Source organism: Neolamprologus brichardi, chromosome 4 (assembly GCF_056152115.1).
Source record: "Neolamprologus brichardi isolate AB-2024 chromosome 4, ASM5615211v1, whole genome shotgun sequence".
Taxonomy (NCBI): domain Eukaryota; kingdom Metazoa; phylum Chordata; class Actinopteri; order Cichliformes; family Cichlidae; genus Neolamprologus; species Neolamprologus brichardi.
The window spans coordinates 1828751-1843236 of NC_142107.1; the positions used below are offsets into that span (position 1 = coordinate 1828751).

At 40.4% G+C, this 14486-nt stretch overlaps 2 protein-coding genes and 1 non-coding gene across 3 annotated transcripts; all 3 read left to right on the forward strand.

The window, feature by feature from the left end:
• Positions 1-3024: 3024 nt before the first annotated feature.
• Positions 3025-9882, forward strand: kri1 (KRI1 homolog). Its single transcript, XM_006805089.3, has 18 exons — positions 3025-3217; positions 3355-3431; positions 3527-3629; positions 3715-3817; positions 4689-4746; positions 4833-4882; positions 4961-5063; positions 5159-5236; positions 5343-5455; positions 5544-5772; positions 5879-6049; positions 7585-7660; positions 7816-7931; positions 8026-8188; positions 8263-8393; positions 8915-8979; positions 9062-9157; positions 9241-9882. The coding sequence occupies exons 1-18, from the start codon at positions 3133-3135 to the stop codon at positions 9725-9727; spliced, it is 2304 nt and encodes a 767-aa protein (XP_006805152.2). The 5' UTR covers positions 3025-3132; the 3' UTR covers positions 9728-9882.
• On the forward strand, positions 8730-8828 carry LOC118455324 (Z30 small nucleolar RNA). The gene has a single exon (XR_004844107.1). It is a non-coding gene; the product is annotated as a Z30 small nucleolar RNA (small nucleolar RNA).
• Positions 9883-10532: 650 nt separating the features above from the next.
• Positions 10533-14422, forward strand: spc24 (SPC24 component of NDC80 kinetochore complex). Its single transcript, XM_006805090.2, has 6 exons — positions 10533-10602; positions 11097-11271; positions 11431-11575; positions 11664-11768; positions 14029-14105; positions 14208-14422. The coding sequence occupies exons 2-6, from the start codon at positions 11106-11108 to the stop codon at positions 14312-14314; spliced, it is 600 nt and encodes a 199-aa protein (XP_006805153.2). The 5' UTR covers positions 10533-10602; positions 11097-11105; the 3' UTR covers positions 14315-14422.
• Positions 14423-14486: the final 64 nt, after the last annotated feature.

Sequence of the window (14486 nt, forward strand, 5' to 3'; positions counted from 1 at the left end):
TCATAAAACTGAGTACTACAGTGAATTGAAGTGATTTCATTAATTAGCGAGCTTATCTGTATTTGTAAAAGAGTGAGCAGATGTAGGGAGGTATGCTTCTGGAGTAAACATATCCGCATACAGTTTGGCTCACTCGTGTTTGCCTTTAAAGCAAAAAATTAAAAAAAAATACTTTGGAAATTGTAATTCTGAATAAAAATTATTGTCTCTGAATTTCAGATCCTCCTCATTTAGACCGACAGTTAAATTTAAATCTAAATCTCTCAGTTTTCTAAGTAGGCTATTCTAAATCAGCTGTGGGACAAAGTCACAACAACAGTGACCGGGTACAGCTCTGTCCACGAGCGGTCAAATCCATCAGCAGACATGTGCAAGGTTCAAGGCTGAGTAGCAGCGAAGTGTTGAGCTGATAACAGGAGCCAGAAGATGCTAAAGACACGTGGGTAAACACAGAGCCACACAGGGATGCGAAAACAAGCAGACTCTCAGATGTTCCTCAGAGGAAGTGCCGTAGTGTGCGTTATTATGAACATATTGCATCATTAATTCATCCAGTGTGGGCCAATTTCCTGAGCTGACACACGGCACACATCGTCCCAGACTCCGTGCTGTTGGCAAACAATACGGTTTGTTCTGTTTTATAAATAAAGGTTTTTATCTAAATCCCTTCTGATCATTACTCATTAATTTAACCACTATGATTCTTTTAGTTTCTTCCACAGATGAACATGTATAAGTTCAAGCGCCTTTCTGCCGTGTGACTCAGTATGTTTCATGTTTTTTAATATTTAATTTGATATTTAGGCTCTGTGGTCGCATAAACAGGATGGCTACGTTTACATAACTCCATTAATTAGGGTTAAATATTATACATATAGCAAATTTGACTGACGGTTCCTATAAAAACACCAAATGCTTAAGGGATGTTGTCCCTGAGTGGGTTGGGATATGACATTATGCTCACCTGATACTGAGTAAACAAACTCCGTCAGCTGGGCAGACAGTTCCTGGACCAAACACTGACCTTTGCTCAGATCGTGTTTTTTGAAGACACACAACCCATATTTGAAAGGCACACACTGTTCACCAGACAGCAGATTTATCAGCATTGTTAACAATAATAAGAAGTGCATCGGCTTTAAAGTTTTTAAAAAACATTTTGTGTCAGTGTTAGGAGTGCTGTCGATGCCTGAAAATTAAATTTATTTCCTTTTTTAAATGATTTGTGGGTATTTTATCAGACATGAAAACAGGATCTCTTATAACCGCTGTATACTTTTAAATAAATTAGAATTACTTATAAAAAAGCAATGAGGCAAGTTGCAAAAAGTACTCAGTGCTCATAGAGTATAAGAACCAGTCCAGTCCATGAGTGCTATTTTAATTGTTGGTTTGGGTGAAGCTCTTTTTCTGAAAATAGCAAAAATACATATCCTCAAACAGTATGCAAATAGCTGAAAGTCTATTTAGTCTGTCTATTTCCTGATTTGTTTATTTACTATTTGTTTGAGCTATACTTATAACAGAATTTGTTATAACAAAACCTCATTTATTCTTTCATACTGTATGCTTTGTGTTTAAATTCCTTCATTTGTAAAAGTAACTGATAGCTAAAGCTTTCAGATGAATGTAATGAAGTACAATATTTGTCTCTAAAACATTGTGGAATAGGAATAGAAACAAGCAAGAAACAGAAAAGAGTCATAAAACACAGCTACCTCAAATGTGTATTTGAAGTAAATCATGCAAGATAATGTCTGCACTTTACAACCAATCATTTGTCTAAGCTTTAGTTATAATGACTATTTCTGTTAGTATTTGTATACTAAGAATTGGGGAGATGTAAAACTTCATTAACTGTATATATTACCCTTTTTTGTCTAGCTAAAATATTTAATGTAAGATATTGCTGTTAGCTTCACATTTAGAAGCTTTACCTGCCAGTTCAGCCTATGAGTGTATATGTACATAACAATGACAGTGGGTAAGATTTGCAACTCTATCCTATGAGTCACCTGTAAGAAATCATTAATATACAGTAAATGTTAGTGGACTTAATATCTAACCGTGTCGTAGGGCCATTGTAAACCCGGGGTTAAACATTAGGTTTAATGAATTACACTGACTGCTTTGTAGAAAGATAAACAGAAAGCAACAAACACTCTACTTTTTTTTTTTTTTTAGGCTTCATCAAAAGGTTTTCTCTTATTCAGTAATTTAATTATTTTGGAAAGGAAAATATCAAATCCAAAAGAAGAAACAACAACATATCAGAACAGCCTCATATTTCACACAGTCTTGCCCTTGTCTTACTTCTCTCACTGGTTTTTGTTTAAACTAACTTTGCTCCACAGAAGTATTATTTATGTTTTGATGGTATCCATTTATGCATTTTTTGTTGTTGAGTCATAAACAGTTGCTTTACACTCAAACTTTTTGAACATTTGTCTGAGTTTGGGACGATTTTTGAGCCCAGTAGATTTCATGCATATTATTTTGACAGACTTCCTTTTGGAAGTTCCTTTCCAAATTATGTCTCTTTGCAATTTTCTGTTACTTTTCTGTAAACTATTCAAAAATACAATATAATCAATATGATGTAAAAATGTAGGCCACGCAGTCCAAATAGGTACACAAAATATGCACTTACAGAAGAGCTGACATAATGTACAAATATGGATAAAATTAAATTAATTCAACTAGTTCGTGTAAAGATCTTTTAAGGGGATAAACATTTGTAAATGAGTGTAATTTGTTGCTTCATATACGAAACTTTGTTACAATTTAAAATAACAAAAAAAGAAGCACTGGCAGTGAAAATGGTCATTTAAATCTATTGTGCAATTTATTCAGATTTTTCAGGATAGAAAAAAAAAGTCACACTGATGACGTAGAGGTCTCACAATCTCGTGATACGCGTTACAGTTACAGGAAGCGCGAGAATTTGGGGCTTCAACTCATCAAACTGGTAGTCGCGCGCTCCCTGCCGGCCAATCGACGTAACGCACGAATCGTACACCGGAAACCACGTGTTCCAGCGTTACCATGCTTCGGTGAGCGACCTGGATTACTTCTCTTGGCTGTGTTTACTTTTCAGATTTAAACTACAGGGGACTTTTTTTCTGTGAAAACATGTCGGGCAAGTCGGAGCTGAAGATTAACTCTCAGTTCGCGCAGAAATATGAGAAGTATCGACAGAAAGAAGAGCTGCAGAGACGTAAGTGTGTCACTAGCTAAGCAGCGTGTTAGCGTCCCAACGTGGGGAAGTATTGCTAGCTTTAAAAGTAGTTGTTTTCTCCAGGGAAATGTGAAAGTTGCTATTATAATCTCTGCGTTCACGCTGTGTTTGTGCAGTGAAGGATCGCTACGGAGACCGAGCAGATGAGAGTGACTCGGGGTCTTCAGAGTCCAGCTCCGATGACAGTGAAGTGGTCAGTTAGCATCTCTAACTTTTCTTTTGCTTCCACTCCTTATCAATGAGGTGCTTGTATGCATAACTGTGTGTGTGTGATTCTCTCACGTTCAGGAGCTGGACCCTGGTGTTGAGAGGGATTTTTACAGGACTCTGTCGCTGCTGAAGAAGAAGGACCCAAAGATCTACGAGAGAGATGCTAAGTTCTACTCAGAAGGTGATTGTTGGGTATTGACATTAGCGTTGTTGTGATGGTTAGTAATAATCTTCATGCAGTGAAGTGACTTACCTGTTGCTTTCAGGTGAATCCAGCAGTGATGCAAAACCTTCCACCTCGAAGGAGAAAGCAGTAAAGCCCATGTATCTTAAAGACTATGAAAGAAAAGTCATCCTGGAAAGGGAAGGGTGAGTGAAAGTCTGTTTAACTGCATCAAATAGCCTGAGCCTACATCAATAAGGGATATACAGGTAGTACCAAATTAGAGCCTGACTAATATGCTGGTAAGCCGCTATCACTGTCTGATATTGACACATCAATATGGGTATTGATGGATATGGTGTCTGATATGAAAAACTATTTTACTTAATGCTGAAAAGGTTGAGGTGTTCTGGTTGGGAAGTGTCACAAAATGACATGGCAGGGATGCAATATACACTCATATACAATCATACACTCACTTAATTAGTTACACCATGCTATTACCTGCTTTCACCCTTGTTTGCCTTCTGGACTGCCTTAATTCTTTGTAGCATCAATTCAACAAGGTGCTGGAAACAATCATCAGAGATTTTGGTTCATACTGACATGACAGCATTAAACATTTGGTTCAGATTGGTTAGCCCCACATCCACGAAGTGAAACACCACATCCCAAACATGCTCCATTGGATTGAGATCCTATGAATGGAAGCCATCTGAGTGCAGCGAATTCATTGTCATGTTGAAGAAACTTTCACATCTTCAGAGTCACTTGAATTACAATCGTCCCTGATTCTGATGCTTCGTTTGAGCTTCAGCAGGTTGTCTTGACTATGGTCCATATGTCTAAGTGCACTGACTTCCTGCCATGTGATTGCGTGATTAGTTGTTGAACAGGTGTGCCTAATGTATTGGCCAGCAAGTGTCTTTATAATTAATTACACAGATCTTGTAAGATGCCAAAGAAAGCTAGTCCCTGATTCGCTGCTTAGTGGGTCAGGAAGCATTGGTGTTTTCCTCTTTCATGTGTTTCCTGTTTAACTCTCTGCCTGTAACACGTCTTGTTCTTGTTTTGCAGCAAATATGAAGATGATGACGACGACAGCGATGATGAGGAGGCTGTCAAGAGAAAAGAGGTAGGCAAAGTTCTTCACTAATATGTCTCCTTGGGAATGAACAAACTGCAGATGCTTTCATTAATCAACTCTGTTTTCCTTCAAAGAGAGCCGCCTCTCCCAGCTACATGCAGGAGCAGAAGGAGCTGAAGGAAAGGTAAGTTAAGAGACATCTCGTGCTGTCCCGCTCTCGCACTCAAAGGCTACTTACTGAAGTCGAAATCTCTCTCTGCAGCTTCCGCAAGTTCATCCAGGACAGCGATGACGATGATGAAGGTGACGAGGCAGACAGAGCATCCCAGCTGCTGACCAAGAGGATCAAAACACAGGAGGAGAAGGTCAGAAGCTGATACCTGGTGCTCATCATCTTTAAATTGGCGTCATTTACAGATGATTTTCAGGTCAGGTTAAACTTATCTGTGGATGCTCGTAGGATAAAGAAGAGGCCGATTATGTGGAGTGGCTGAAAGGCCAGGCAGAACTCGAGGGTGCAGAAGAGGTGAAGGACATGGTGAGTGTGTGTAAAAAAGGCTGGAGAGACTTCAGGAAGTTACATTTTGGTTGAGAAAGATGTTTGTGTTTAACTGACCGGTTATAAATGGTTTGTGTTGATATAGAAATATTTAAAAGACTACTGGAATGACCCAGAGCTGGATGAAAAGGAGCGTTTCCTGAGGGATTACGTGCTAAACAAGGGCTACCTAGATGACGATGACAATGATGAAGAACGGTATGTGGAGGACCAGTTGGTTTATGTCTTACTCGTGAAGTGAAGAAACACTGCCAGCTTTAACGATGACTTATTGGGCCACATGCAGGATCCCAACCTACGATGAGGTGGTTCAGGATGACGTGGAGGATTCAGAGGAGGAGGGGGAGACTTTCTTAGAGCGCCAGGAAAACTTTGAGAGGAGCTACAACTTCCGCTTTGAAGAGCCCGATTCTCAAGAGGTCAAGACCTATCCCCGAAACATCGCCACCTCTGTGCGCACCAAGGACGACCGCAGGAAACGCAAAAGGGAGGAAATTAAAGAAAGGAAGCAAAAGGTGTGGATCATGTAGGAGAAGGAAGGGAAAAAACCCCCCACAGGAATCCAAGTTGATCCTTTATTCGTTTGTTAATATTTGACCCCTTTCCTAAAAATTACTTCAGGAGAAAGAACAGAAGCAGGAGCAGCTGAAGCAGTTGAAGAACCTGAAGAGGAAAGAGATTATGGAGAAGCTGAAGAAGCTCCAGGAGCTGACGGGGAACGAGCAGCTCGCTTTCGATCAAGCCGACCTCGACGGAGACTTCGATCCAAAACAGCACGACCAGCTCATGCAGGTCAGTGTACTCACTCACACACTCTTTATTTATATATCCCCAAATATCACAACAATAGCTGTCTGAAGGTTCTTTATATTGTTAGGTAAAGCTAGCAATGCAGTAATACAGACAAAACCCCGGCAATCAGATGATCTCATATGAGGAAGCACTTGTTGACAGTGGGGAAGAAAAACTCCCTTTTAACAGGAAGAAACATCTGGCAGAACCAGGCTCAGGGAGGGGCGGGGCCATCTGCTGCCATGTTGCATGTATGAAAACTGAGAATCTCTGTGGAGTTTACTGTGGCATATGCAGATAATCCAAGGTGTGGTTCTCTGTAATCCCAGGCTTTTTAGCTTTTATCATGACAACTGGCTAAAAAAAAAAGGTTAGATTTAACCGTTATCCTGTACAAGTACTTAAGCTAATCATCCAAACAAACTTCAGGCTTTACACCAGTGAACAACAACAATTGTTCGTATTTATTTGGTGAGGATGCTGCTTTTTATACGCATAACATTTTACAACGATGTAATCATAGAGTGAATGGTATTCGTTGCTGAAGCTAAAAAAAGGTGCTGCACACTGCAATGATAAAGCATTAGGATAGAACACGTTAATCAACAAAAAAACATGTAAAATAACAAAAAATAAACATGCCAGAATTTAGCTTATTTTTTATAAAGCAAAAGAATTTTAAAAAATTTATTTTATGTCAGTTTTTAATGTTTGGTGTTGGAGAGGGCAAATTCACCTGTGTTTTAATCTGGACCTAGGGACAGCTGGGAGCATTTGCTCAGTACAACACACTGATCTAGTGCGAGGGTGCAGGGTTAAACCTTCAGAGAGGTACGGACGTGCCAAGGCATGCGGTGACTTGAGAAGAAATTATTAGAATCTGCTGTAAAACTTACCAGGACTTGATGTAAGGAAGACACATTTGCGGGACCATAAATCCTGCTACACACACAAACACACACTTTGGAGGGAGGAGATAAAACCCACATATACTCTGTTGGGAGGAGCCAAACAATCAGTGGCATATGATCGTGGATCACAAAGGAAAGTATGAAAATTTACTGCTACCCACATTTAGAGGACTTCTGGTTTTATATTCCAGTGATAAGTAACAAGATAACAGTGAAACAACTTGATGTCATATAACATTTGAAAAAAATCTTTTTTTGGGGGAGAAATTTCTGAAACCTTGTTAGGGTTGATCTGAGACTTGAGAGATTAAACAGAAGGATTATAACCCAAAATTTGGACTCACTTATGGAAAGTGTATTTTTTTTTCAGTCGTAGAGGGAGAAAGGGGGGAAGAGTGGCGTAAACAAGCTACCTGCTATGATTGTAATATGGATACAGCTTCAGATCCAGAGCAGGAGCCGCAAAGCAACAGCTGTCGGCGTTGACCTTAACGATGGCCGGCCTCCTGCGGTTCACACAGCTGCGTTGCGTTTGGCAGATTTCTCTGCTCCAGCATTTAAACCAGGAGGTTGAAGAAGGAACCGAAAGTCTCGTTTAACTTTACCGGCAGTTTGTGTTTGCAGAAATTCTTTGGCGATGAATACTACGGAGAGGAGGAGGATGAGAAGCCTCAGTTTGAGGACGATGATGAGCTGGAGGGTGAGCTAACTGAGAAGCCAGTTTTAATCAGATTGAAGCTAACATGTGCTAAATACACATTTGTGGGTTGCACTGAGTCATGAGTAGAAATTTGATGTGACGCTCAGTTTATTTTTTTGCATAAATGTCTGAACATAACCTGCTGTGTGTGTCAGAGCACTGGAACTGGGACACTTGGACCGGAGAGGAACGCGAGGAGGACTACGGCGAGGAGTATGATGGAGAGGAGTACAGTGCTGCTGAACCCTACTGCGAGGATCAAGACTTTAATGTGAGCTTATGCTCCTTACTGATCAGTTGTCTAATGCTGATTGTCCTGATCAACACTCTCACTAAAAGATCTTTGTTTAAACCTGTTTCTGCAGATGGACGCAGACTATGACCCCAGTCAGCAAACAGTTTCCAAGAAGAAGAAGAAAAAGGAGAGGAAGATGATGAAGAAGGAGGATCTGCCTCAAATGGGAAAGAAAAAAAAGAAGTCTCACTTTGCAGAGGTCATCACCAAGAACAAACCTGTGTTTGATCCTCGTAAGTGCCGTTAAAGCTCGCACGTGCTCTCTAACACAGCGTGGAGGTTGTCTGATGGAGCGCTGTCGTTTCAGAGGAGAAGAGCTTCGAGCAGTACTTGGACGAGTACTACAAGCTGGACTACGAGGACATCATCGATGACCTCCCGTGCAGGTTTCGCTACAGGCAGGTGGTGCCCAATGACTTTGGCCTGACCACTGATGAGGTGAGAGAGGTTGCACTTGCAGGCTTTTCATTTTTGCACAGTGGCAGGTTAATGATGATTACCACATTAAGCTGAAGTCAGCTCACATAGCTGTGTCCTCAGCGTTTTAGTCTTCTTGTAGCCTCCATATTGGCTCTTAATGATGTGTTGCAGTAGCCATGTAGTGCAAATTAGGTTGTGGATAATCTCATTTGCTCTCATTATTTGATCTGGCCATGCATGAGTCCGGGCACATGACACCCACTCTGTTCTGTTCCCACATGCACCAGCATATAGAAGAGTTCAAAGCTGCAGAGCATGTGTGGGAGACAGTGTTTAGGCTGTAGGTGAATTGTTCTGCGGTGATGAGCCTTGGCTAGATTGATCTGGTATTGCTTCCTTCTGGGGAGAGCTCTGACCAGGGAATGATCTCAGCGTAATCTTCTCTCTGAGCAGACCACACAGCGATTTGATGAAGTGGCAGTAAATGCAAAATTAACCAAAAATTGATTTGAACTAATGAGGCTGCTTCCTCTCCGCAGATTATAAAGGCTAATGACAAGGAGCTGAACCGCTGGTGCTCTCTGAGGAAGACGTGCATGTTCAGGTACACTGGTTCTGTCTTCTTTTAAGCGTCTCGTCCCTTTATCTGATGTCTTTTGTTCAACTTTTCTTCTTTGTTTTGACAGGTCTGAAAAGGAAGAGCTGAGCGATCTGAAGAACTATAAAATCAAGGCTCAGAATGACAGGAAGAAGAGAGAAATCCTTAACTCTGTGTATCTGGAGTGAGTAACATATTGATCTGCTGTATTAATGAATGTGTTCCAATCATTTTATCAATATGTGACCATGTTAATTTACCCTACAGAGGCGATGAAGATGCGATTGAGGCCAAGACAAAGGTGGGCAAGAAGCGAAGAGATCGTCTGAAGAACGCTGAGAAGCAAAACACAGAAGCAGAGGATGGTAGTGCAGTCCCCCCTGTGGACTCTACAGAACAGACTCTTGTTCAGGCTCTTCAGGAGGCCGGGGATGCCATCGAGGACGAGGAGGAGATTCTGATTCCCAAGAAGAAACATAAAGGAGAACCCCAGATTACAGAGGAGGCGGTGGCAGCAGCTAAACCAGAAGAAGTGAAAAGTGGGACTGAGAGACCGAAATGGTCTAAGAAGAAGCACAAGCATTCAGGTGGCCGTATCCTCTCAGGAAGAATCGGGGTGAAGATAGGCGGCCGGGAGTTCAGTAGGCAGAGACTGAAGGCCTATGGCCTCAACCCCAAGAGATTGTACTTCAGACAGCTCGGCAGACAAAAACGAAAAGCTCAGGAGAAGAAGGAGAAGCAGAAGAAAGAGTGACAGCTCTGCCACTGTTTCAGATACAATCCTTCATAATCATGGTGTGAAATACAGCACGGAGAAAAATGGCAAATTTTCCAAATGTTTCACTTCTTCATTGACCCTTTTGACTGTATAATGTAAATAAAATGTGTATTAAATGGTAGCTATGAAAACCTGAAGCTCCAGTCCTGTTTAATCTCGTGACTCTTGCATTGGTTGGAGTCATTTGTGCACGCTTATGGTTAGGTGTGGGTGGTTTTTGTATGTCAGGCATTTATGACTCAGATCTGGCAGCAGCTCATTGATGTACTGGACCCCTGAGAACCTGCATGAATTGCTAATTCCTGAAACCCCAATGGCATTGTGGTTTGTTTTAAATGTCATCCACGGGGGCTCTTAGAAGTGCACCATAGCTCTGTGCTCAAAACAGCCTGTTGGTTGGCCTGTCTTATAACTGCAAAATTAATTTGCTGTATTGAGTGGGTTGTATCTTTTGTTTTGGCCAGTTTCAGAAGCGACTGGTTGGGGAAAAATACATTTCCAACTATAGTTGGAAAAATAACAAGTGGGGGGGGGGGGTTGAAAGTGTATCAATACACAAAACTTGTACCTTATTCAATTCCTCATGCAAAGCTGCTTTAAAAGGTCGACATCTGCAAAGTTAAATGATTAACCAACGTGTTAAAATCACTTAAAGTGGGGAATTTAAAGTAAAATTACAACAGGAATTTCTGTAAAGTCAAGTAGTCCTCACATGTTTTGTCATTTGACTGGTGTACATTAGGGGGCGGTATGAGCTTAAGGACGGTCTGAAAGTCAGGCTACTACCAACGAAGAAGAAAACAATCGGCGCGCTCAGCGGGTGAATTTGAATCCTGGAGGAGTGCTAGTCGGTATGTTTACTGTTCTAATTTGACTTCAAAACATGCTTCTTCCTTCCATAGCCCTGTTGTTACTTGATTGACATACCCTGGAATATATTTTTTTGGCACTCGTACTGTGTTTGTTAGCCTTTTTAGAGCATGCTAGCTTGATACGCAACTACCGTTCAAAGGAAGCTTTGATTCGTAAACGTAAACAAGTCTTTATGGGCCTTAAAATATTACCTATAGCGCTTAAAATGAAAAGTAATGTTTTCTAAGCTTTTTAACGTACAGTTTGTAACAGGAACGTATGTCCAAGAGCGAAAATAATCTCTTCCCCTTGTTAAACGGAATTATCAAGATACTCAAACTTTACTTTGTGTTATTACACTGTCAGACTAACTCATCTGGGTGTTTCTCACGGTTGCATGTTTACCCCTGAAGCTTAATGAGTCTTCATAAACTCTTTCACAGCATTAGCCGGCATGTTTTCACTTTAATCTAGTATCTTCTGTGCTTTCTAGCTGCCCACTATGGCTCAAGGTCATAAATTTCAAGACTTGGAGGAGACTGGGGAGGCTTTGGTGGGATTCATCAACAGCAGTCAGCCTGACAAACTGAAAGGACTGAAAGATGAGCATCAGGCTCTTTTTGATCAACACACAGAAACAGCGAAGATTGTCACACAGATTTTAAAAGGTAAGCAAACAGCCCGTTTGTTTTACACCATCGTGTGCATTTTCATGGGCACATGAATCCAAAGGGAAGGCTGTGAAATTTTGTGACACTCGTGTAAACTGTCTGTGTCAGAAAAACTTCATTGTATTCCCTCTGTGTGTCGCTGTCCTCCATCCTCAGATTTGGTTCAGATTGAAGAGAATGCAGGTCAGAGGCTGTTGGACATGGAACAGGAGAAGATGCGAAGGGAGAAGGAGCTGGAGAGCTTGGAGGAGCAGCTGAGGCAGTGCACAGCGAAGAGCCAGATCACTGACTCAGAATTACAGTATCCTTTTTTATAGGTGTTTGTCATTAAGAAAAAAGGCTATAAAACAAGTCCATTTTATTTGTTATCTTCCTGAACCCTCCTCCAGGTTTCTTCAAAAAGAGTTGGAGAGTCTGAGAAACGCTGAAAATGAGCTCGAGATTCTTCAGAGTGAAGTCGAAGAAGACACCACCGAGGTCATCCCTTCAGCAGTGTGAGTGTGGTGCAGTTAGTTAAAAAAGGGTTTCATCTCAAATAAGATTTAGACAAGTCTAAGAATATATTTGTGTGTGCAGTTGTGCAGTAACAGTAAAAGTGCAGATGCTCTCAACTTTACATGTTACAACACCATTCAGTGTGAACAGTGAAGACAATCTGGATATTTTTTAATTCTGGGATTTTTCTTTAAATTCTTTCAACTTTTTTACCAGGATGGATGTGAGATGGTTCTTAAAAAGTCATGTTTAAGTTATCAAATTCTCATAAATGGTTCTCATGGTCTGGAAAGTTCACTTTTTAATGTGTGTTTGACTTGCAGAGATGGATGGTAGTGGTGGTTCAGTTATGCAGTCATTCCAAAAAAGTCACATTAATGCATAAGCAAGCATGAGATTACAACTGTGAGCATGTGTTTCTTTGACCTTAGTTGCAGAGGTAAATCATTGTTTTTCACGAGCAGAGATTACCCCAAACAGCAAAAACATGATCATAAAATTAATCTTGCCTGACACACCAGCTTTATGTCACAATCTCACTGTGCTGTGCATGCCTAACAGGCTGCACATGAAGCAAAGTGTGAACATCAGCGTTTTTTTTGTTTTGTTGTTGCATTCTAGCATCAGCATTGCCCTATAAATATCACAGAGAGGAAAAAAAGCAGCATGCATGCCTGTAGTTGCCAGAGATGTGCACAGACCTCTGCAAAAATAATTTATGTTTACCTTTTTATTTAGCATTACAATATTCAACCATTTAAGGTGATTTAAAAAAAATCACTTTACTGGAAAATATTTAATGCAATGAAGACACATCTTGACAGTCAGGATTAACAAATAATCAGTTATGACAATAATCAAAGTTTTGGATAAAGTTAAATGGAAGCGGAAGTGAGTTTGTTGCCTGTGGGTGTTTGTGGAAATCTTTCTTCTGAATTTGCTGCAAACCTGCACTTCCAGTTTACTGTTTTTGTAACAGTGACAGTTTTCTGCTATGCTTCTCCAAACGGTTGCCTTTTAATGTTGCCCGGGCTTTTGACAGCTCTGGAGTAAACAGCATTTCTTATTATGCATACTGGATATGAATGATCAAAGTTTGAATATGCTTATATCAGCTATTAAATTAAGGCTTTATAAAGAACATTTTATTAAATAATAAATGAAAATAGTCTGGGAGTATGACGAATAAGAGTGCTCATCTCATGCACCACCTGGTATAATGTTGGCTGAGCAAACTTGCATTAAATCAACACTGGTTACACTTAGCGTGCCAAAGCTACCTCCTATTTCAGAGCGATCTAATGGCTGAGTCACACAACAGCAGCGTTCTTACGTCTATGTCGGTGACTTCCTATTGATTTTTTTTCACATTCTGCAACTTGTGGTGACTGAGTTGCGATTGTGCGGTTCACCTGATAGGGGGCAACCTTTCTCCAAACAGTTGCACTCTGACTTGGACTGACGCAGTCACTCAGAAAGATTGTTGAAGGTTTACGGATAACTATCTGATTCCTAAATACAGATTGCTCACTGCAATAATTAAATATCAATTTTTGTTAAATGTGAATTTGTCTATGTAGACAGCAACAGTGATTTTTGAAGTTATATTACAATTAATTGGTGTATTATCAGAAATAGATTGCATGTAATTGCCAGCTTGACCCCATTCAGTGTCAGACTGATTGCAGACTGATGCTGTCTAATGGCAGGTTTGAGTGTCAGTGTCGGTATGTTTGATAATATCATCTTTCAGCAAAAAATAACTGAAGTGAGAGAACTTCACAGTTTTATTGCATTGGATAAAACTGACAAGGTTTAACTTTGAGGACATCATTTGCAGTTGAAAAAGGTGCTAAATCACAATGTAATGTACTGCAATAATCAGCAGATCCAGAATGTTAAGAATCTCAATATTATTGTATCTGATGATTCCCACCTCGAGTATTTCACTTTTTATATGCTTTTTAAAAAATGTTGTGAGTTTGAATAATTGCCACTATGGCCAGTTCTTGATTATTATTATTTTTTAATCAATTAATTAATTATTTTTTTTTTTATGGTACCGGTACTTCCTTTTGTTTTTTTGTTCTAACCCTTTTATGGTACTTCCTGTTAAAATAGAAAAGGCAACATGTCTGTCTACATGTCTGTAAAGAGCTTTAAACACTCCACTGTGCAGGCATGTAGTCAGAGATGATCTGAAGCATTGACTGTGAATTCTGTTTGTTCTTATTTCTTTTCTCTCTTTTTTTTTAACAGATACGTGGCTCAGGTCTACTACCTAATAACCAAGATCAAGTGGGAATATGACACCCCGGCAAACATTTTAAAAGGAGGTACAGTCATGTTTTCTCATTTTCAGTGTACCATCTTCTCATGTACTTAAAGTTTGGTGTTGATGTGGCTTCAGACCATCAGCTTCTTTCCTTACATTGCAGTGCACTATGGTGCAGACCTGGCAACCCCCATCAACATCGACACCTCATCGCGCTCTCGCATTGATGTAAGCGACCAGCTGTGGGGCTTCGTCAGCACCGAGTGGTAGCCGAAGGACGGATGTGAAGTAGTCAGAGGTGTTGAGTGTGTTATTTTTGTTTGTCTGTGGATCTGCGTGTTCTGTTCTCGTGTTTTTAAAAATTAAAATTGTCACACCCTTGGATTTGTGCCTTTTTGTTTAGTGCCTAAAATGTTGGTCGGGGTGCCGTCAGTCTAATGTG